General features: G+C 39.5%; 1 protein-coding gene across 1 annotated transcript in view; it reads left to right on the top strand.

Annotated features, from left to right (window-relative positions):
• LOC126371032 (bumetanide-sensitive sodium-(potassium)-chloride cotransporter) overlaps positions 1 to 21,923 on the top strand; it is a 66,387-nt gene that overhangs the window by 29,908 nt on the left and 14,556 nt on the right. The window contains exons 7-14 of the mRNA XM_050016228.1: positions 6,466 to 6,574; positions 7,192 to 7,331; positions 15,939 to 16,166; positions 16,516 to 16,747; positions 17,157 to 17,278; positions 17,899 to 18,034; positions 20,102 to 20,313; positions 21,172 to 21,413. Of these exons, the coding sequence (XP_049872185.1) occupies positions 6,466 to 6,574; positions 7,192 to 7,331; positions 15,939 to 16,166; positions 16,516 to 16,747; positions 17,157 to 17,278; positions 17,899 to 18,034; positions 20,102 to 20,313; positions 21,172 to 21,413 (1,421 nt within the window). The remainder of the gene's footprint in view (positions 1 to 6,465; positions 6,575 to 7,191; positions 7,332 to 15,938; positions 16,167 to 16,515; positions 16,748 to 17,156; positions 17,279 to 17,898; positions 18,035 to 20,101; positions 20,314 to 21,171; positions 21,414 to 21,923) is intronic.

The raw sequence follows: 21,923 nt of genomic DNA, 5'->3' as shown, positions 1-21,923 counted from the left end.
ATGTGACCTAACCTGTATTGGGCTGGTTTTCCCTTCGCGGGTTGGAAGGTCAGACAAGCAGTCGCTTCTGTAAAAAACCGGATCTGTCAAATCTTCAGGTTAGGTACGCGGACCCAGTGAAAGCGGGATAACGCTAGGAAGATGATGGACTATGCCATAAGTGTTATTTATCCGAAACATGTCCCAAAGATAGGTCAGGCAATTTTCAATCGTGTCAGACATAACATGATTTCTGTATCACATGCCAAAGATGTCCGTCTTGCATCATCATCATCAGCCGTACGACGCCCACTGCTGGGCATAGGGCTCCCCATACCCATATTCGCTTGTTGCCCGGCCAAGTAGTGAATGTCGTTCGAGTTACAACTACAATTTAAGTCCGGGCTTGCTAAGATAGCTTTAATTGTGACGTCACGTCTCTACATGAAGGTACCTACGGGATCTTCTTCTATCGTGTGGGTTATGAGGTGGATTACCAACCCTGATTTCAGGGTTATTATTGAGCCGCCATAGGCCTATGTAACGACTACATTTATTTACATCAGTAAGTAAGTAGTAACCGGGACCAACGGCTTAACGTGCCTTCCGAAGCACGGTTCATCTTACTTTTGGACAATCAGTTGATCAGCCTGTAATGTCCTAAGCAAACTAGGGATCACAAAGTGATTTTTGTGATTTGTCCCCACTGTGATTCGAACCCGGGACCTCCGGATCGCTCAATCACTATAGAGGCCGTCCTAACCTAACGGGGTGAAGCAACGAATAGAAGAAAGGTTCAAAAGGTTTGAAGGAAGATAGGTTTTTGTTCGTGTCATTATACATATGTTTATTGCACCAGCCCGTGCTCCAATGCATTAACTTCTTTCACCCTAAGGTTGCCTGGCAGAAATTGCTATTTAGCAATAAGGCCGCCTATTGTACTTATGTTTTTATTCGTATGTTTATGTCCTTTGTATATGTCGTTGTGCAATAAAGTATTATTGATTGATTGATTAATTGATTGATTGAAAGGTTGGAAGGGCCGAGTGAGCGCGAAACACGCGCCATACGTTGCTATCGTAGTTATCTGTTTGCAGGAGTAGTAGTAAAAGAGAGAAATTGAACCGGCGACAGCGGTTCTCATACAAAATACGCTTTAGAGCCTTTCCAACCTGAAAATGAAATGTTAATGAAAAATTTGTTTGTTATAAAAAATAATACAATATTTAAGGCTTAGAATACATGAAATAGGGTGGGTACTGTCATAAGCAATATAATGTACCCACTTTAGGACTCTGTCGCACTAACACATTTGATATTTAGTGGGACTTACACTTCAATTTGTCAAAAAAGTTAATGTGACATGGTACCACAGTATATGCATATTAATGCTCGTGACCGTACATATAAATATGCCCAAATGAATAGAGCAACAGAACAGAACAACCTGTTTCCTCTATTCCGTGGGGTGAAGCCACGGGTGGCATGCTACACTGTCATCATCATCACCAGCCCATTAACGTCCCCACTGCTGGGGCACGGGCCTTCCCTACGGATGGATAGGGATATCGGGCCTTAAACCATCACGCGGGCGCAGTGCGGATTGATGGTTATTAATGACTGCTAATGCAGCCGGCACCAACGGCTTAACGTGCCTTCCGAAGCACGGAGGAGCTCGAGATGAAAACTTTTTTTTGTGGTCACCCATCCTATGACCGGCCTTTGCGAAAGTTGCTTAACTTCAACAATCGCAGGCCGAACGCGTTTACCGCTGCGCCACCGAGCTCCTCTGCTACACTGTAGTTACATCAAATTACAGTTTGTTACTGTGAGGAATATTATTTTAATGCGTAGGTTGTCATACATACACACGTCGCCGTGAAATAATAGCAATTAGCGCCGCTGCCTGGACATCTTTACTTGATTACTCTATTACGTGACTTGCTGAAGAGTAGTTATTATGGAGGCAGATTAAAGAGCATTTTTTTAATCTAATCCTATCACTTACGTTGTCATACGAGTACATACTTACAATTATAAAAGAGCAGATCCAACATGCAGCCATCTAGACGTTCTAAGACTAATTATGTTGAGTTGTTTAGTGACAATTTCAACTGCAATCCGTCTTAGGACTGACATTAAAAGTGGCTGTATTTTGTCTTCTGGGGCACTATTGCTATTTGACATTTGTTTGCATTGCGCACTTACTTTTATATGCGCAAACGTCAAATTGCAATATTGCTTTTTTATATGAATTCCTTCGATGTGGCCTTTTTAACCCCCCTGACTACTTATGGCTCTGCCTTTTCTATTATTATGGGTGTTTATGTAGCGTCGTTCGTAATATTATGTACTTACCCACATTTAGAACCCTTTCGCATTAAGATATTTAATATTTATTGAGAATTACAGTTCAATTTGTCAAAAAAGTTTATGAGACATGGTACTAAAGTGGGTAAATATAATTCTCGTGTCCGTATCCATACAGTATATCACGCCTATTTCCCGTTGGAGTACGCAGAGTGAGGTGTGGGTGCTTAGTTCATTTGCGATGGATTACCCCAATTGGGTTATAGTTATGAGCTTATGTTATGTTATTAATCTAATCTAGATAATCTAGCCCGATAAACTACATACTTACTTACTTAAGTATATAAAACTGTACGCCCAACCGACTTTGACAGTCAAGTAGGTAAGTGCAAACAAATCGTCTGCGCGGTATATACAGGGAAAAAAAAGTAGTTACACTAGTTATTTCCACTAACTATTTGGGTGAATCTCAAAATTTCAAGTTTGGTGGCGAAATTTCATATTATTTTTTCGTGAAAAATTGGGTTCCGACATGAAAAAGATCCAAAAGGATCCTCGGTTCCGACATGAAAAAGGAATTTTTCAATTCCCAATTTTCCCAATTTCCCCAATTTTTCACGAAAAAATTATATGAAAGTCGCCACCAAACTTGACACATTTTGAGATTCACCCATTTTAGTCATTAAGAAGTACTTTATTTCTCTTTTCTCATATTCAAAATGTGTAGAGGATGCTGTTAGTGCCGTGTTGTGGAAATAAACTATGATTAAGCTATCATACTGCGCAGATATTCTGAATGGTACTCGTAGATAGAATCACTCGAGTGCACCTCAGTTATCGTAACACGTGAGTTAGTTGCACTGCCGGTGTATTTTGGGATGCACGTTTCTAGCCCACAAGGCTGCTTTTCCACCAGAGCTGTGCGAGGTATCTAAGCGGTGTGCGAAGAAAAATCCACCAATAGAATCACTTCATTTTCCTAGATTCGCTCAGCTCAGCTCTGGTGGAAAAGGGTTTAGCGAAGCGAGGTCATTCTACATACAAAACAAGCGAGAAATGTGTGCGAAGGATGTATGCGACGGATGTGTTGCGAGGAATGTTTCGCAACGCACCCTCGCACCGCACATTTGCGCATTTTGACAGCTCCGCTACACTTCATCGTACGAGACATTAGGACCCCGAGACCGACCCCGCCGTCGACGATTTCCCTTATTCAGCGCTTATCGCTATCGACCCACTAGGGTCGATTAATTCTTTCAAATATTTTTCCTCTAAGACGACGCCCTGAGACGAGGTTCGCGCCCAACTGGGCACCCTCAGGCCTGTTGTCTTAAACGTTGTACCGGGTAAGAGCCTTCAGCGCTCCCCATTTGTCCGGCCAAGTAGTTAATGCCATCTGCGGCAAATCTACAATAAGTCACGTCAAAAAAAAATCGTACGAGACATTTACATCGCACAGCTCTGGTGGAAAAGCAGCCTACACTACAATGTACACTGCTACTTCCATATAGCGATGTTACTATACCTTATTCAATTTGTTTATGGGCTTTAAGGTGAAAATAGAAACAGTGTATAAAGGAAATACACAAAATTTACTCAAAATGTCGTAGACAAAATATTTTTAATCTAAAAATCGTTATACGCTGCAGGAGTTTTTAACAAATCTGTTAGGTACTAATTAATAAATTTGCGTACAATTTTTAATTTAATCATTATTATTTTTCTATTTTCATTATGTATTAAATTTTAAGTTTAGTAAACCTACTTGTGTTGATTATGTTGTGTTGTAGTACCCTTGCAGGGTTCCTGTTTGTACTTTCCTCTACTTTTAAGGCCTCTGTAATAACATCAGACACAATCTCACGCCTATTTCCCACCGGGGTAAGCAGAACACCAAAACACCATGAACACCTTGAATGGGATAAATATCTTATCTTAAAATATGAATGGAATAGGCACATAGCATGAAGCGTCTACGTTCCTCCCACTCACGGTAGGTTTTCGCATCAAGTTCACGAGTCACAATATATAAAGAGAAAAATTTGAGAATTTTTTGTAAATTTTTGTCTGGGCGCTGATTGATAACACGTTTTAATGTTACTGAGCATTCCTTTCTGATCACTTGATGTTAAAACCGATTTTAAGACCTGAAACAGAAAATCTACTGAGAGTATTAATCTAGTAGTAAAATCAAATCAAATATACTTGATTGCACATAAACAAAACATACAAACATTCATTTTTTTTCATTTAGCAACTTATTGCTCGGAAGCAATTCTTTCAGTCTTCAATCAGTTTTAAAAAAATTGGATGTTAACCACAGGTAATATTATAATAATCAGTTAGGTTACTACCAGACGCGATAAGCATCTATAGGATAGCGGGATAGCCAGTGCAAAATAAAAGTATTAAATAGTATAAGTACCTACATAAAGTATACTTATTAAAAGCATTACATAGAGGACAGTAGACGAAAATAAAATTATTTCACACTAAGGAAGCTTACATACCTATCCTATAACTAGCTCTTATACCTATCGGGTACATACAGATGCCAATAACCTAAGACCAGATTTCCTTTGAGAGAGTTGTGCAGCTGCCAAGCTTAGGGCTGTTTGAGTTGCAAATCTCCTGTTTACATGCACTTCAGATCATTTCAGAAATGAATGAAAGATGACGTGTTACGTATTCCTGTAACAGTTTGTCATTTTCATTTCTGTTAACGGAATACATGAGACATTATTTTGTTAGACAGTTATTTTGTCTAATATGCATTATAAGTATCGTGTCTATTATATCTGTCGTAATAGTGGGGTGTCAGAAGGGTGGGCGTTAGAAGACAATAATGGCCATCATTAGTATCACAATTATTTTATTTAGTTCCACATAGTTCTTGTATCACGATTAGATAAAGTCACAGCATAAGGTCGTAAGGCCCAGATGCCTTTTAAAATCCAAAATCCCATTGTTTAACTATTGTGTCTGGAAATCCGGGCTTTACGAGGATATGGTTCACACGTCTACGTGTAACGGTTACACAGTCTCTCGTAATCTAGCGCGCCTAAGGACGTTAGCGCGAAGGGGCCCTCCACCACCCACGGTTCCTATATTCGTACCGAATCATCAGGACATGTGAACGTACTTGCTAGGTGCTCTTTTCCGATCACACTTGCTTGACGTCCCTACAAGTTATAGGTGAGCGACTATACCACTCCACGTTCCGATCGTAATTATTCGACACGTCCGTTCATGACGAAGGTTCGCGGTAGACTGCCCGACTAGAACGGCAGTGCACGTCCGCTCGACACGACGACTCTGTAGTGACTCCTCAACTTCACTCAGCTCTGACCGTACGCCATCTGCCGTCGGAGCGTTGCAACTTCATGACGGAAGTGATGTAACTTCATTTTATTTTCCGATTTGATCAATTTCTCTTCTTAATTCATAGCTAACGCCGACATATCTATGTATGTATAGGTATCGAAGGACATAGCTCTAAAAGGTCCTACCAAAAACATTCCAGAAGCGGGATTGTTTCACGTGTTCACATCATATCAATCATCAATATACAGGGTGTTAGTGACATCGTAACGAATACTAAGGGAGATGATTCAGGCCATGATTCTAAGTTAATATCAAGTGGAATTTTCCGTCAAAAATTCATGTTTTTTTAGTTAAGTAAGTATTTTATTTTTAATTCTATACTCTTGCCATACAAGTAGGTATGGATGTTAGTGACACCGTAACGAATACTGAGGGGGATTCAAACCATGATTCTGAGTTGATATCAAGTGGAATATCCTGTCGGAAAATTCAATGAAATTTCTAGTGTTTTTTATTATTATTTTCATTTCCGACAGGAAATTTCACTTGGTATTAACTCAGAATCATGGCCTGAATCATCCCTCAATGTTTTCGTTACGATATCACTAAAACCCTGTATACGTACTTTATCGCACAGAACTTCATTTTACACACACACACACACACACACACATAGAAATATATGTGTGTGTACACATAGAAATCTTAATACGGTATAATTCCTTTTTATTATTTTTTTTATCTCCCGCTTCTCTGCTCAAATGCTCCTGATATCCCCTGACTCTGTGTCTAATTTCGATGTGATGTACCTCTGACGTACCAATGTACTACTGTATTATTTTTGTCCATCAGAATTTCCTGATCGCCATTATAGTGGGAGCTATGGTGGACTTCGTGGTCGGAACCATCATGGGACCGAAAGACGTTGGGGAAATTGCTAAAGGATTCGTGGGTCTGAGCTGTAAGTACTACACTAAGTATATAAGAAGGAACATGAACCTAATGTTGTATATATATATATATATATATATATATATGCACTAACCCGCCATTATTATACTTGTACAAAATTTTCCTGTACCCAAAGGTTGCCTGGAAGAAATTGCTGCATGAGCAATAAGGCCGCCTGTTGTGCTTTTCTGTATGTGTTGTCCTTATCTCTGTGTTTTGTGTCCATTGTGCTCAATAAAGTATTTTATCTATCTATCTATATTTTTACATTCTTATTATTTAACAAGCTTAACCCTTTGTCAGCTGAAGATGGTTAGAAGCAACCTATTTTCTACTGCGTTGTTCCAATTATTTATTACTTATTGTAGATTTGCCGCAGATGGCATTAACTACTTGGCCGGACAAATGGGGTCAAATGGGGTCACAAAAAAAAATAAGTAACGTCAAAAAAAGGTCATAAATGCATTGAAGCGCGTTATGTTGTAGATGTCTCGCGTTAAGGGAGCACACTAGCGCGGTGATTTTTGTGATATGTCCCCGCCGGGATTCGAACCCGGGATTTCCGGATTGTGACCCCAACGCTTAACCACTGGACCACTGATGCCCTTAGCTAATCACTCATTTCAGCGACAACTCTCGCGTCGAACTTCAAGCCGGACTTCAGGTTCAGCGAGAACGTGAACCAGGACTTCTTCAGCGTGTTCGCCATCTTCTTCCCATCCGTCACCGGCATCCAGGCCGGCGCTAACATCTCCGGAGACCTCAAGGTATGTGAAGTATTGTCTTCAGATCTCTTGTAGCTCTAACCAGCCTTAGAATTACGTCAGAGATTACGTACTCATGTATATTTATGTAGGTATCCGTACTAGAAATAATACTCTGCCGATATCGGTTACTACGGTGCATGACCGCTACTGGGGCCCTACCGGTTAAGACGAAGCCGATTATATCTATCTACTCAGCCTGTATCCACCCACTGCTGGGTATAGGCGTCCTCTCTTTCACGCCATCCTTTCCGGTCCTGTGCAAGTGAAATCGAACATTGATTTGATTCTGTCGTACCGCGTAACCAGCCAAGGTGGCGATCCCCGATTCGTGACGTCATATGAAGTTCGGCAAGCCTATTAACGAATGATTTTAGTACTTTTGTCAATTCATCGGATTTCGTAGTTGATGGACTCTTTCTACTTCATCGTGTGCCCTTTGATGTCTGTAGTAGCCAATATCGTGTGTGATGTGAATATGCACGAACACTGGCAACATCAAATCACACTGTCTACTTGTAAAAAATGGCCGTTTGGCTGTCTAGCCTTATTATAACACGGGGGTTTCCTACTTGAGTCCAAAAATTATTTGACCGGTTTTTATTCCACCGAATACCATTGATTGAATGATTAATAGATGATGTCTTATTTCTACGAATCCTTAATTACGTATGACAACTGACCGAAAAGGAAATCCCCGGTGCACATTTTATCCACGTAACATACAAGCGACAAGTCGTAATATAATTAAAAACATTGTACATAAAGTAAGTATAGCTTAGGACTTCGCTGGACTAGAAGCAAAAATCGTTCAAAAATTACGTATATACATATACATATGTATGGTTGTGACATCGTGGAGTGACGTCAGACCCTCAATTAACGCGGGTGTGGCACAACTCTGCTTCTTCAGTATCTTTCCCTTACACTGCATCAATGCCCTTATTCCCAGTAGTCTTACCGAGTAGTCTTACCAGTTGAACTACTGGGAATTTCCTTTCCAATAGACTTACTGAATAGTAAGACTTCGCTATTCCCATTAGTTTTACTACTTATAAAATTAAAATTAAATTAAATTCTTTATTCAAGTTACTAGGACTCATAATGTGTTAATAACAAAACTTATATGCTAGGTTAGTAGAACAAGGAAATATAATTAAATACGGGAGAGTTGAGCCGCGATTCACCGCCTATAGCACAGCAGCGAGACATGTACGTACACACAGTCCAACCTGCTAGCCAACATCGCCAGGACGCTGCTGGAACTAGCCCGTATCCTGCGCACCAGGGACGCGCATCTTTTGCACATTGTGGCGTAGAAGCAATCAACGCGCGCTTCAGCGAACATCCCTGACGCGCTACAAAAACGAGGCAACCCCAACCGCACCCTGAATGCGTTGTTGTATTGCACGCGGAGAGCATTATATGTTTTTCTTATGTCAAAATTTTTAAAACATAGACTTAGTAATTGATAGACAGTAACTTTATTAAATCTAAGAGATTTTTTTCCAAATGACAGATACGATTCACGTTCAGAGGATGAGGACGTTCAAATATACGAGTAGGACTATTGAGAATTTTGTTTTGCTGGTAAATCTACTGGGTACAAATTTTCCAGTGGTCCTACCAGTAAGTCTATTGAGAAGGAAATTCCCAGTAATTCAACTGGTAAGACTACTCGGTAAGACTACTGGGAATAGGGGCATCAATGTCTACTAGTACAATATAACTTTCCAAATAAACAATTAGTCAGTTTCCTACCATTCGTAAAAAAACAATGTCGTCCTTACTTTATGTCCTCTAGAGGGCGCCACATTGAATTTAGCATGACTTCACATAGCTTATAATCACCGGACAATCAAGACGCTTCTAGTGACACTTTTTCTTCATTTGTTCATTTCATTTCTTCATTTGTTAAATTCTGACAGGTGGTTTAGAAGTTACGTTGGAACAGATGTTGATGGGTGAATCTCAAAATTTCAAGTTTGGTGGCGAAATTTCATATTATTTTTTCGTGAAAAATTGGGTTCCGACATGAAGAAGATCCAAAAGGAAGGACATGAAAAAGGAATTTTTCAATTCCCAATTTTCCCAATTTCCCCAATTTTTCACGAAAAAATTATATGACAGTTCGCCACCAAACTTGACACATTTTGATATTCACCCTGATACACCCATACGTACATACAACATACCTACCCCCCCTTTTTTCGTCGCCACAGTCGTGTACTCATCCCAAAACTGACGCACTTATGTTTGGTAGTGGTAGTGGTGTTGGATGATTCAGTAACACTGTGTTCCTTGAAAAAAAAATATGATGTAATTACTGTACAGTGACTGGGTTACCTTCACATCTGTTGAAATCGTCAGAAAGAGACAGTACTTACATGATCCCTCGTCAACCTGGTCCTCGTCCTCCTCGTCCTCCTCGTCCTCGTCGTCCTTGTCGGCTCGGGGTGATGATAATAATAATAATAAAAAAGTTTATTCAGGTAAAATCATAATAAAATGTGATGTGGTGGCGAACTGTCATATATTTTTTTCGTGAAAAACATCATGATAAACACCATAGAAAAAAATAATACAATACTTTATTGCACCAAAATAAAAGGAAATATTTACAAAAGACTCTTAACTAAGTACATGGCAAATGGCGGCCTTATCGCTTAAAGCGATTTCTTCCAGACAAACATAACGCGAGGAAATACGTAAAAAAAATCAAAAGATAAAATATACTTGCTAAAGTATTTCTTTTTCTGACTAAAAGTAGATAAATGAACGTCTTTATCAAGTAGTTTGTATCGTTGTATATTTACGTTATTTCCCGTTATAAAACAATTTGCAACATTCTGAGAAGTTTATAGCAATAACAAAACGTAAAGTAAATAATGAAAATTGTACGTGTAAAGATAGAATGCAGTGGGTGGGTTGGTAGCAGATCTTATTACTGTAGTGCAAACTCTATTACGAACATTATAACGTGGGTACGTTAAAACGTAAACAAGCTAGGCAATTCCTTTGAAGACATTTCTAATGTAGGTAGGTACTCTGATGTTACTGGCCGATGAATATTTGAATTTGTATTTTTAATTCTTTTGATAGACGTCGTTTGTTTTGCGGTTTCGAACGGCCGATTGAGAAGCAAGCCCCACAGTTACTTCTAAAAGTGACTTTTCTCTTCTAAAAATGAGAAACTTTTGGAGTTAAAAAAAACATTCTCGAAATTTGTAACATTGCTATAAGCATAACTTACCTACGTAAAAAGCGCTCTACATTTTCGCTACCAAATAGCTAGCTACTTATTTTACTTAATATCACCAAATTATGTACCTATTGACAATTTTACTTCGGAGGACTTATTAGGTAGTATTTTCAAGTGATTATATTATTGATTGCAATATAATAAGTGCCATGTTTACCTGACGGGTGGTACACGTGTAGACGTGCCATGGCCTCAACACGTGGCGCATCCAGCAGAGATTGTGGAACGCCACGAGTATTACTCGTGGCACTTCAATACATCATAATGTGATCGACATCAGAGGTAGAAAGGTGGCAAATGAATAGGTATTCTGTTTGTTAGGTTTCTTCTTTTATAGTGTGAAAACTGGTTACATGGAACTTAAACATAGCTCGCGAAGAGTGGGTGTATGTTATATAATAGATCTCTGCCTTTTTGTGAATACGATTTATTCAAGCGTTTTAATTTTAAAAAGTAGGGGCGTACCTATGTGTCACCAATAATATACTTACCTAGATATATATGCATATACGTTGTTGATGTAATTGTGAATGCCGTGTATACCTGTAAATGGGGCACATATACAAAAATTAACTTAAAACTTGAATTTTATAACTTTACAATATGTGTACGGTCACGAGCATTAATATACACTTTGCTACCATGTCACATTAAATTTTTTGACAAATTGAACTGTAAGTCTCACTAAATGTCAAGTATGTTAGTGCGACAGAGTCCTAAAGTGGGTACATTATATTGCTCATGACTGTACCTATTTAAATAAATAAACGTATAATAATAAAGGCTCATTTTTTTAAAGGGAATATGAGTCCAAACAGTAAAAGGTGAAGACGATTGAGACGATCACACACAAAGGGTGAAAATTATTATACACTTTACAGTCTGAAAGTGAGTCAATTGTTTAGGTAACAATGACACGCTATAGAAACGTCATTAACATTAAATGTTTCGCATTCGTGCTTGAAAAAATACGCACTCCTCTATTCTATTTCCCGCGGAGCCGACCGCGCAATGACGTCACTACCTACGCCCCAGGAAAACAATCCACAGTGAATCACCGAGCTCACCCTGAACTCTCGTGACGATATTTCACTCGGACCCAATCACAAAGTCAAACTCACAACAAACGCGCAATCGAATGTACTTATAGATGACACATATCATTTGATTTATCATTTCTTCCAGCTATCAATTCGCGGAAGTCAAACAGTTTAGGCAATAGTCGTTTGCAAATTGGTTGGCGCTAGTTCTGGGATAGAAAGAACTGGAATCAAACTAGAACGCAACACCCAGCGGCGAGTCAATTTGTTTAACCCCTAAATATTCGGAATGTTATTAGGGCGGCTGGGGGCAACAAAACACATCAACTCATTGAAGCCAATTGAAGTCGTAAGTATTTATTGGTGACTCATTTCTATTCCCGTTCCGATTTGCGAGCGAGAAACTGAGTGCATCGCCAAGGTTTTCTGAGAAAGGAGATCGATGACAGTAGGGCTTGCTGGCTTTAACACGTGTCGGAGGTTCAAACGTGATTATCTCGGGCTGTTGGAGATGTTGGCAAGGTAATTGGGGTCGTGTACTAGGTTCAAAATAAATTATGAAATTTTGATTAAGTACTTATTTATTTATTTATTAAGTACTAATCTATACTTATAATAAATCTGTAGAGAGGTCAATTCTGTACATTAAATATTTTTTCAAAATAACTATCAGGGGGTGATAAGTGATCGATACTGATGCCAAAAATGCAATCAGTAAAATTTTTGTCTGTCTGTCTGTCTGTCTGTCTGTCTGTCTGTCTGTCTGTCTGTCTGTCTGTATGTTCCTTATAGAAACAAAAACTACTGGACGGATTTTAATGAAACTTGGTACAATTATTCTTCACACTCCTGGACAGGTCATAGTATACTTTTCATCACGCTACAATCAATAGGAGCAGAGTAGTGAAGGGAAATCCTTTTGTATGAAAAATCTAAACCACTCAAGTTAGACGTTTGAAATTTGGCACGCAGGTACCTTAGATACCGTAGAGGTGCACTAAGAAAGGAATTCCCGAAATTCTTACGGGAACGGGAATTAGCGGGAAAATCCTTTTGTATGAAAAATCTAAACCACTCAAGTTAGACTTTTGAAATTTGGCATGCAGGTACCTTAGATAACGTAGAGGTGCACTAAGAAAGGAATTCCCGAAATTCCCACGGGAACGGGAATTAGCGGAAAAATATTTTTGTATGAAAAATCTAAACCATTCAAGTTAGACGTTTGAAATTTGTCATGCAGGTACCTTAGATACCGTAGAGGTGTACTAAGAAAGGAATTCCCGAAATTCCCACGGGAACGGGAATTAGCGGGAAAATCCTTTTGTATGAAAAATCTAAACCACTCAAGTTAGACGTTTGAAATTTGGCATGCAGGTACCATAGGTACCGTAGAGGTGCACTAAGAAAGGAATTCCCAAAATTCTCACGGGAACGGGAATTAGCGGGAAATACCTTTTGTATGAAAAATCTAAACCACTCAAGTTAGACGTTTGAAATTTGTCATGCAGGTACCTTAGGTACCGCGGAGGTGCACTAAGAAAGGAATTCCCGAAATTCCCACGGGAACGGGAATTAACGGGAAAATCCTTTTGTATGAAAAATCTAAACCATTCAAGTAAGATGTTTAAAATTTGGCACGCAGGTACCTTAGACACCGTAGAGGTGTACTAAGAAAGGAATTCCCGAAATTCCCACGGGAACGGGAATTAGCGGGAAAATCCTTTTGTATGAAAAATCTAAACCACTCAAGTTAGACGTTTGAAATTTGGCATGCAGGTACTTTAGTAAACTTAAAGCTTAGTTGCAACAGGATATTACAAAATTCCCACGGGAACGGTAGTTAGCGGGAAAAAACATTTGTATGAAAAAATCAAATCTAAATAAAAGGAGAAACTGACTGACTCAGTGACTGACATATCAACGCATAGCCTGAACGGCTAAATGTAGGCATTTGAAATTTGGAAGGGACATAGCTTAGGTACCGTAGAGGTGCACTAAGAACGGAATTCCCGGAATTCCCACGGGAACGGAAATTAGTGGGAAAATCCTTTTGTATGAAAAATCTAAATCGCTTAAGTTAGACGCTTGAAATTTGGCATGCAGGTACCTTAGTTAACTTAAACCTTAGTTGCAACAGGATATTGCAAAATTCCCACGGAAACGGGAGTTAGCGGGAAAAAAACATTTGTATGAAAAAATCGAAACCGCGTAAGATAGATGTTTTCAATTCAATTCAATTAAATTATTTATTGCATTCCATGTAGTACAATGGGGTGTTACATAGGCATAGGAACTAAAACATGGACCCTGTAGGGCACAGCAACGTTGAAGGGAAGAGAGGAAGTGTGTATTAAAATTAAAACTCAATGAACAATCAATTAAAAAAAAATCAATCCAATCAATTGATTCAATCTAGCATGCATGCATACCTTAGTAAATATAAAGTTTATTTTTGGCTGTATTTTGAAAAATGGGAGTTATTGGGAAAAAAATTGTATGAAAAAATCTAATCTGCATAAGTTAGATGCTTGAAATTTGATATGCACGCCACACACACAAAGATCTCTCTCTTATATAACACGCCACGCGGACGAAGTCGCGGGCAAAAGCTAGTATAATATAAAACACTAACAACTAAGACAATTACTAAAATTAAGACTTTATATATAATGACAATTACAATGTACATAGCATCTACAAATTAGTAATTAAATTAACAAAGCAGTCTCTAGTCTATTTACCCTTAACTGACAAATATGAATAAAATATGAAATGAAAATAGAGGGTTAAAAACTGAAGCCCGACAAACTGTTAGGTATCCTACAAGATTTTACTTCGGCAATAAATAAAATAAAAATAAAAAGATTATGAATTTACTTATTACGATATAGTTTAGGATTAGGACTTAATTCAGGACATTTCTCTTAAAATTTGACTGAGTGTCATGGAACACATCAAGGTTTTCAGCGCGAACATTGGCGAAAAATAGTTTCTATTGTAATTGTATTACTAAATAAAGACAGGTCTAAAACGAACGAAAAACATTTTCTTTTTTCTATTTGATTTATTTATGAATTTTTATCAAGAAATACGTAATAATAAGTCCGAATTTTATCACGTTTTTCTATGACGTCACAGTGTACTTTTTCATACAAACTCGTTAGTAATTTCGTGTATTAACGTTTAGTAAAAAGTAACTGATTTGACTAGTTGGAAACCAGCCTATTACTATAATGGACACGTGTTGTTTGACTGTCCCACCAATCAATTAAAAGCTCATTTCAGCGCCCACTCCAATATATAGGTACCTACTCTATCGGTATTTATTAACTTTTGCTAAAAATAACATTAAAGAGGTTCCCTACATAATTGAAAACAGCATAACTTCAGCGCAGTTTCGTAATCAAACATTTCACTGGAGTTAAAGGGTTTTCTGTGTATTTATAGAACTTTGTTTATTTTCTGGAGCTACGCAACTCTCATAAATTTACGTTTATAGTAGATACCTAGATCTAGCACTATTTCTTGTCGTGTGGGTTAAGAGGTGGATTATCAACCTAGCAACCCTGGTGTCAAGGTTATTATTCCACTATTGGTGCCATAGTCAACAACCAAGTACTTTTCTGTGCAAAAAAATAATACTCGTGTGGTAACAGGTTACTACATAGGGTAGTATTCCCATGCTGCACTATCCCGCTATCACCATCAGCCGTATGACGCCCACTGCTGGGCATAGGCCTCCCCCAAGGATCTCCACGACGATCGGTCGGATCCCGCTATATTATATAATATTCAATATCTCCTATACTTATAGGTTGCCTGGAAGAGATTGCTACTTAGCAATAAGGCCGCCTATTGTACTGATTCTATTTCTCTTTTGTTTTGTATTTTGTTTTTTCCTGTTTGTGCAATAAAGTATTTGTTATGTTATGTTAGCAGCTGATCGACTAAGGTTGCTAAGGGGTTTGGTTGGTCAACCGTATCATATGCCTTTTGTTGTGCTACATGAAGAGATGAATAATAAGATGATATATATTACTTAATCGGTCTTTACGAAACGCTCGGGATAAATCTACCATCTTTTCTTTACTTCAGAAGAGAAATCACAAAGGCATAGAGAAACGTTTTCTAAAAACTGTGAACATAGTGAATTGTAATTGTATTTTTTTTTTCAAAATCTATCTTTTTTAACGTGTAACAAGTTTCTATAAAACGTCTTATTAATGACTCTACCGACCCTATAATAATAACGTGACCCAACGTATTTATGTAACATTTTACTACAAATTTCCAATCAATTCCTCCTAGGACCCAGCATCAGCGATCCCGAAAGGCACGCTGCTAGCCCTCCTGATCTCCATGGTGAGCTACGCCCTGATGGTGCTCTTGTCCGGCGCCGCAGCCCTGCGGGACGCGTCGGGGAACATCACCGACCTGATCATCACCAACGGCTCCGTCAACTACGACTATATTGCTGCCAGTTGCACCAACGGTACTCAAATCAACTGCGAGTACGGGCTGCATACCAGCTACTCTGTAAGTGCTATGGTTATTTTATTTTGCCTTATTTACGATATACTTACTTACCAGAGATAATAGAATACTATTAAGGGAGTATACCCAGGAATCGCGGAGGTCCGTGTTGCTCTATGCCAGAGATATACAAAGGTATATATGTACTTACCCAAAAACAACAAAGTATGGAACTTACCAACTAAACTGTGGATCTACCAAATGTCAATCACAAAGCTACCATGTGGACTGTTCCCTTTCATTGGACTTTTCTTTTTCTTAACTTGGTTGATCGGTATCAATTCAGAGGAATCAATCAACAAACAACCTGAGCTACCAAACCTTTATCTCAAGTTAGAACTCTTTGGACCAGGTAATGCAGCTGATGTCAGCGTGGGGTCCGTTCATCTACGGCGGGTGCTGGGCGGCCACGCTATCGACAGCTCTCACTAACCTGCTATCAGTACCTCGCCTCATCCAAGCACTCGGCGTGGACCGCATCTACCCTGGCCTCATCTTCTTCTCCAAGCCCTACGGCCGCCATGGAGAACCTTACAGAGGATACGTTCTTACCTTCTTCGTCTCGCTCATGTTTCTGCTTATTGGTAAGTCTGATACGCTGGCCAACCTGCTGGTATTGGCAGCTATTTGACATTTGTTACTTACTTATATGCGCAATTGTCAAATTGTAATATTGTTTTTTAAATGATTTGCTTCAATAGCCTTTATAGAGGTGACAGGTGATCAATCCATCACTCGCATATCCTCCTAAGGCCGTGATTTCCAGACACTGTTCATTTATGACTTTATAATGGTTAAAAAGGACCCAATTCCTCTGACCGTTTTTGCAATACGCTCGGGAAAATAAACAGCTGAATTCGTTCTATGTTTTTGTTCACTTATAGTTCAGCACATATCATTAATACTAACGTACCTAATACTGCATATCTATTATGCACATAACTATGCTTCTCTATGAGCCAGCTGCATCACTAACGCTTGTTTCGTCCACAGCGGACCTGAACACGATCGCGCCGCTGATATCCAACTTCTACCTGGCGTCGTACGCGCTCATCAACTTCTGCACATTCCACGCCGCGCTCGTCAGACCGCTGGGCTGGCGGCCCACCTTCCGGGTGGGTAACTCTTACCTATTATCGCACTTCGGACTCTTCATACAAAACACCTCGTTTTATATAGACGCGCATCTGTGTGCGTCCATACGATTGACGACTAAAGTCTTCTTCTATCGTGTGGGTTGTGAGGTGAATTAACCTCATCAACCCTGGTGTCAGGGTTATTATTGAGCCACCAAAGGCCCCTGACACGGCTCATCTAACGACTACTTACTTACATGAGTAAGTAGTAACCGAGACCAACGGCTTAACGTAGCTTCCGAAGCACGGATCATCTCACTTTCGGACAATCAGATGATGAGCCTGTAGTGTCCTAATCAAACTAACGAACGAAGACGAAGTGAATTTTGTGATATGTCCCCACCGGGATTAGAACTCGGGACCTCCGGATCGTGAGCCCAACGCTCAACCACTGGACCACGGAGGCCGAAAACTAAAGTAAGACCGAGGGGGGCGAGTCTAGCTTAGCCGTTAGTGGGGGAGCGCAGAGTTGTCGTTTGTACGGCCGTAGTTAGTTAATAGTTAATGCCATTTGCTGACTGGCTTTAGGCGTAGGACTGTGTGGTCCCGCTTTAGTAAATAATGTATTTATTTCTTAAATTCCGTATGTATGCTTGTAGTACTACAACGTGTGGTTGTCTCTGGCCGGGTTCCTGATGTGCGTGGCCATCATGCTGCTCATCAGCTGGGTCATGTCCCTTGTCACCTTCGCCATCTTCTTCACGCTCTACCTCATCGTGCACTACAGGAAACCTGGTCAGTATATCCAAGTGTTTTTTTTAGCTTTTCTATAAGTCATCATCATTAATTTAAGAGCGACGTTCTTGTCGATGTAGCATTTTCCATCCTACTTTTTAGGGAAAAATAGGGCAGTGGTTTCTCTCTAGCCTTCCGCCCCGCAGTACACTGTCTGACGCGAGTGGCGCCCAGAGTGGTCTATTTCAAAGCCGTACTAAGACTCCTGAATAGTACTGACAGATACTGCTGCCCTCTGTCTTTAAAACCATTACCGATTAACTTTGTCTGTTAAGCATTTTTGCAATGGTTATTTCGAAGATATTAAATCGAATACATACGTAACATTTAAACTAAAACAAACTTTATGTATTGCATGTAGAACACAATACGTAATACTCCCGCAAATCAAGTGAAATATTTCCACGGGTAGTTGAAGTGTCTGAGAATAGCCACTGTTGACTCAAGCTCACTCCACGGATTGCATCACGCCATTCATATTCGATCGTATTACTAGATTCCACATACACTCTTGTTTGTGTATGAACCCGTTTCCCGATTAGTCTAACACTAGCGACTCCATCATGCTTCGCTCAGAGCCGACAAGATTTATGAGTAGGAACGCGAAAGTCTGTATTGCCCGTTTTGTTATTGTCATTTTTATTGGGAATGCTTGATGAAACCATCAAGCATTGAGCTTAAACAAGCTCATTTTTTTTAAACTAAGTAAGTAAATTTATACTCTTAGACAAAAAACCCGCTATTCTCGAGATTAGCGCCTTGGTCCTCATAAGGCCCGCATTTCCAGACTGTGTTTTTGGATTTTAAAAGACACCTGGGCCTTATCGTCGATGACTTCGCTAACTGACGTATCTGAAAATGTTAGCGAATCGGATTTGCACCCTTTGCAAAAAAAGACACAAATTATTTTAGGAAAAACTTGCAGATACGTCAGTTACTTCAGTTAGCAAAGTCACCCGCGTTAGGTTGTTGTTTAAATTCGCCTTATATAAGGCAGGCAAAGATCTGAGGACCATACAGCCTTGACTTTAGAAATTTAATATTCGAAAATCACGATCACAATAGGCCTAAGCCTTGTTAGGACCGTGACATACGTAAGGACTACTCATACCGATTTCCTCCATATGCCGGGAATATCGCCATGAGTCATACCTACGCAATTGAAAATCTTGATTTATATCACAAACAAAATATTTTCGCTAAACCGTAAAAGCATTCGAAGTAATCTTTTAAAACACCGATTTCATCGCATCGATGATTATTAATTTATTTACTTACAAACTCAAGGATGCGATGCGAGAAATTATTGTTTATGAGTTCAAAATAATATCGATTATAAATAAGTTGAACGGAATACCACGAAATTAAATGTTTTTGCTTTAACGTCGGTAAACTAGGTAGGTATACCTATGTTAAAGTATGAATAGCCAAGAATATATATACTCTACAGTTTGGTAGATGGCATTATAGACATACAAACATCATCATTTTACATCTTTTTCCTTCCTAATATATAACAGATATACAAATGGCAAAATAATGGGCAGTAACAGCTTTGAACCGATTTGAATATTATGCTGAAAGATATACTTACAGGTGACATCGTAACGTATACTGAAGGGATGATTTAGACCCTGATTCTGAGTTGATATCAAGTGGATTTTCCTATAGGAAAATTTATGTACTTAAATTTTTTCAAACTTGAAACTAAGTGTTTCTTAAATTATTTTCAGTCCCATACTTTTGCGACGGAAAATTCCACTTGATATCAACTTAGAATCATGGTCTGAATCATCCCTCAAAGTTTTCGTTACAACGTCACTAACACCCTATAGAAAATATAGGCCAAGTACATCAAGGTAGGTGCGGTAGCAAATGCCGATATGATATGAAAGCTCATAAATAGTACTGTTATTTATAATGTAAGATTGCTTGCATACAAGTAAGTAGGTAATTTTCTTTGGCCTGACAATACGACATAATATGTAAGTAATCCTATTTTGTCGTAATTTATGTACTCGTAATCCTTCGTACTCTTATTAACATATTTATCATGTGTCACCACAGATGTGAACTGGGGTAGCAGCACACAGGCCCAGATGTACAAGACGGCGCTCTCCAGTGCTCACAACCTAGCCCGCACGGGCGAACACGTGAAGAACTACTGGCCACAGCTGCTGGTACTGACAGGAAGACCACAGGCTCGCCCGGCGCTGGTCGACCTGGGGAACCTCATCACTAAAGCTGGTTCTCTTATGATGGTTGGGGATATCTCGCCGGTAAGTGCACAATACAAATTTCTCGCTCGTAAGTCTTCATAGATAAGTACAATAATACAGTAGTAAAATATCTTATTGCTGACACAAACCATGATACAGAAACTAAAATAAATTATTATTGTGTAAGAACCTGTATAGAAGTGACGAACCACAAAAGAATCTACTTATTACCTATAATTTCGGCGGTCAACGTAGGACCCCGATACCGACCCCGCCGGCGTGATCGACGATTTCAGTCAATCAGCGCTTATCGCTATCCACCCACTAGGGTCGATCAATTCTTTCAAATATTTTCCCTCTCAGACGATGCCCTGAGCGGAGGTTCGCGCCCAACTGGGCACCCTCAGGCCTGTTGTCTTAAACGTTGTACCGGGTGAGAGCCTTCAGCGTTCCCCATTTGTCCGGCAAAGTAGTTTAATGCCATCTGCGGAAAATCTACAATAAGTCACTTCAAAATTACTTAATCAAAATTAATCAACTTAAAGTAGGTCAGGTAGGTATATATACTTCCAGCAGGGTCTACAAGACAAACGCGTCGCGCGCGGCACGAATTATATCAAGGGCTTTGACCAATAAACGCAGCGAATGCTATCTACGAAGCCGTCGATATAATTCGCGCTTGGTTTTCTTTTTGTACCGTCTTACTATTACATCGATAGGTATTACTATGGTAGTTGTTGTTTGAATCTGTTGCCTCGAGACCCTTTCTATACTAATTACCTTCCATTCAATTAATTTTTTACCGACTTCAAAAAAGGAGGTTCTCAATTCGACCGTATATTTTTTTTGTTTGTTCGGGGATAACTTTGTCGTTTATGAACCGATTTTGATAATTCTTTCTTTGTTCTTTATTCCCAGACGAAGCTTTCCTACAAGGAGCGAGCATCCCGAGCGCGCGCTTGCGACGAGTGGCTGCGCGAGCGGAAGGTGAGGGCGTTCTACTCGAGCGTGTCGGGGTTTAACTTCGAGCTCGGCGCGCGCGCACTGGTGCAGGCCAGCGGCGTGGGCAGGCTCGCGCCCAACGTGCTGCTCATGGGGTACAAGGCTGACTGGACCACCGCGCCGCCCAACGATCTCGTCTCTTACTTCAATGTTTTGCAGTAAGTCATTATTACCCTATACCTACCTACTACCTACGACACCCACCCACCCCCCTACACCTACACCAGTGTTGCCAGACGTCCCGATTCTGGCGGGACGTCCCAATTTTTAAATCAAAATTTAATGTCGCTTTTCGGGAATAACTCGACGACGAATAAGACTCAACTATTTAACAATAGGGTAAATCTGAGTAAAAATATCATATTTTTATTAAAATACATTTTGTATGAATGTTTTTGCTATCTATTGTCACGTAAACGTAATTTGAACACAAATTAAAAGATAAATATTTTTTTTTTATTATATACGTTTTTCTTACCAAGTCCCGCTTTCGACGAAAGAATCCCGCTTTTTTCACTGTTAAAGTTCCAAAATCCCGACTTGGCAAAAAAAAAACTGGCAACGCTGACCTACAACTACCTACCTTTATACCTACTTTAAAAAACACTAACAGTTGGCTCGACCATTATACACGGCGATACACCAGGCATCATCTATCACGTTGGTCT

Source organism: Pectinophora gossypiella, chromosome 11, assembly GCF_024362695.1.
Source record: "Pectinophora gossypiella chromosome 11, ilPecGoss1.1, whole genome shotgun sequence".
NCBI lineage: Eukaryota > Metazoa > Arthropoda > Insecta > Lepidoptera > Gelechiidae > Pectinophora > Pectinophora gossypiella.
Note: the sequence above shows the minus strand (reverse complement) of the source record. Positions and strands in the feature narration are given on the sequence as shown.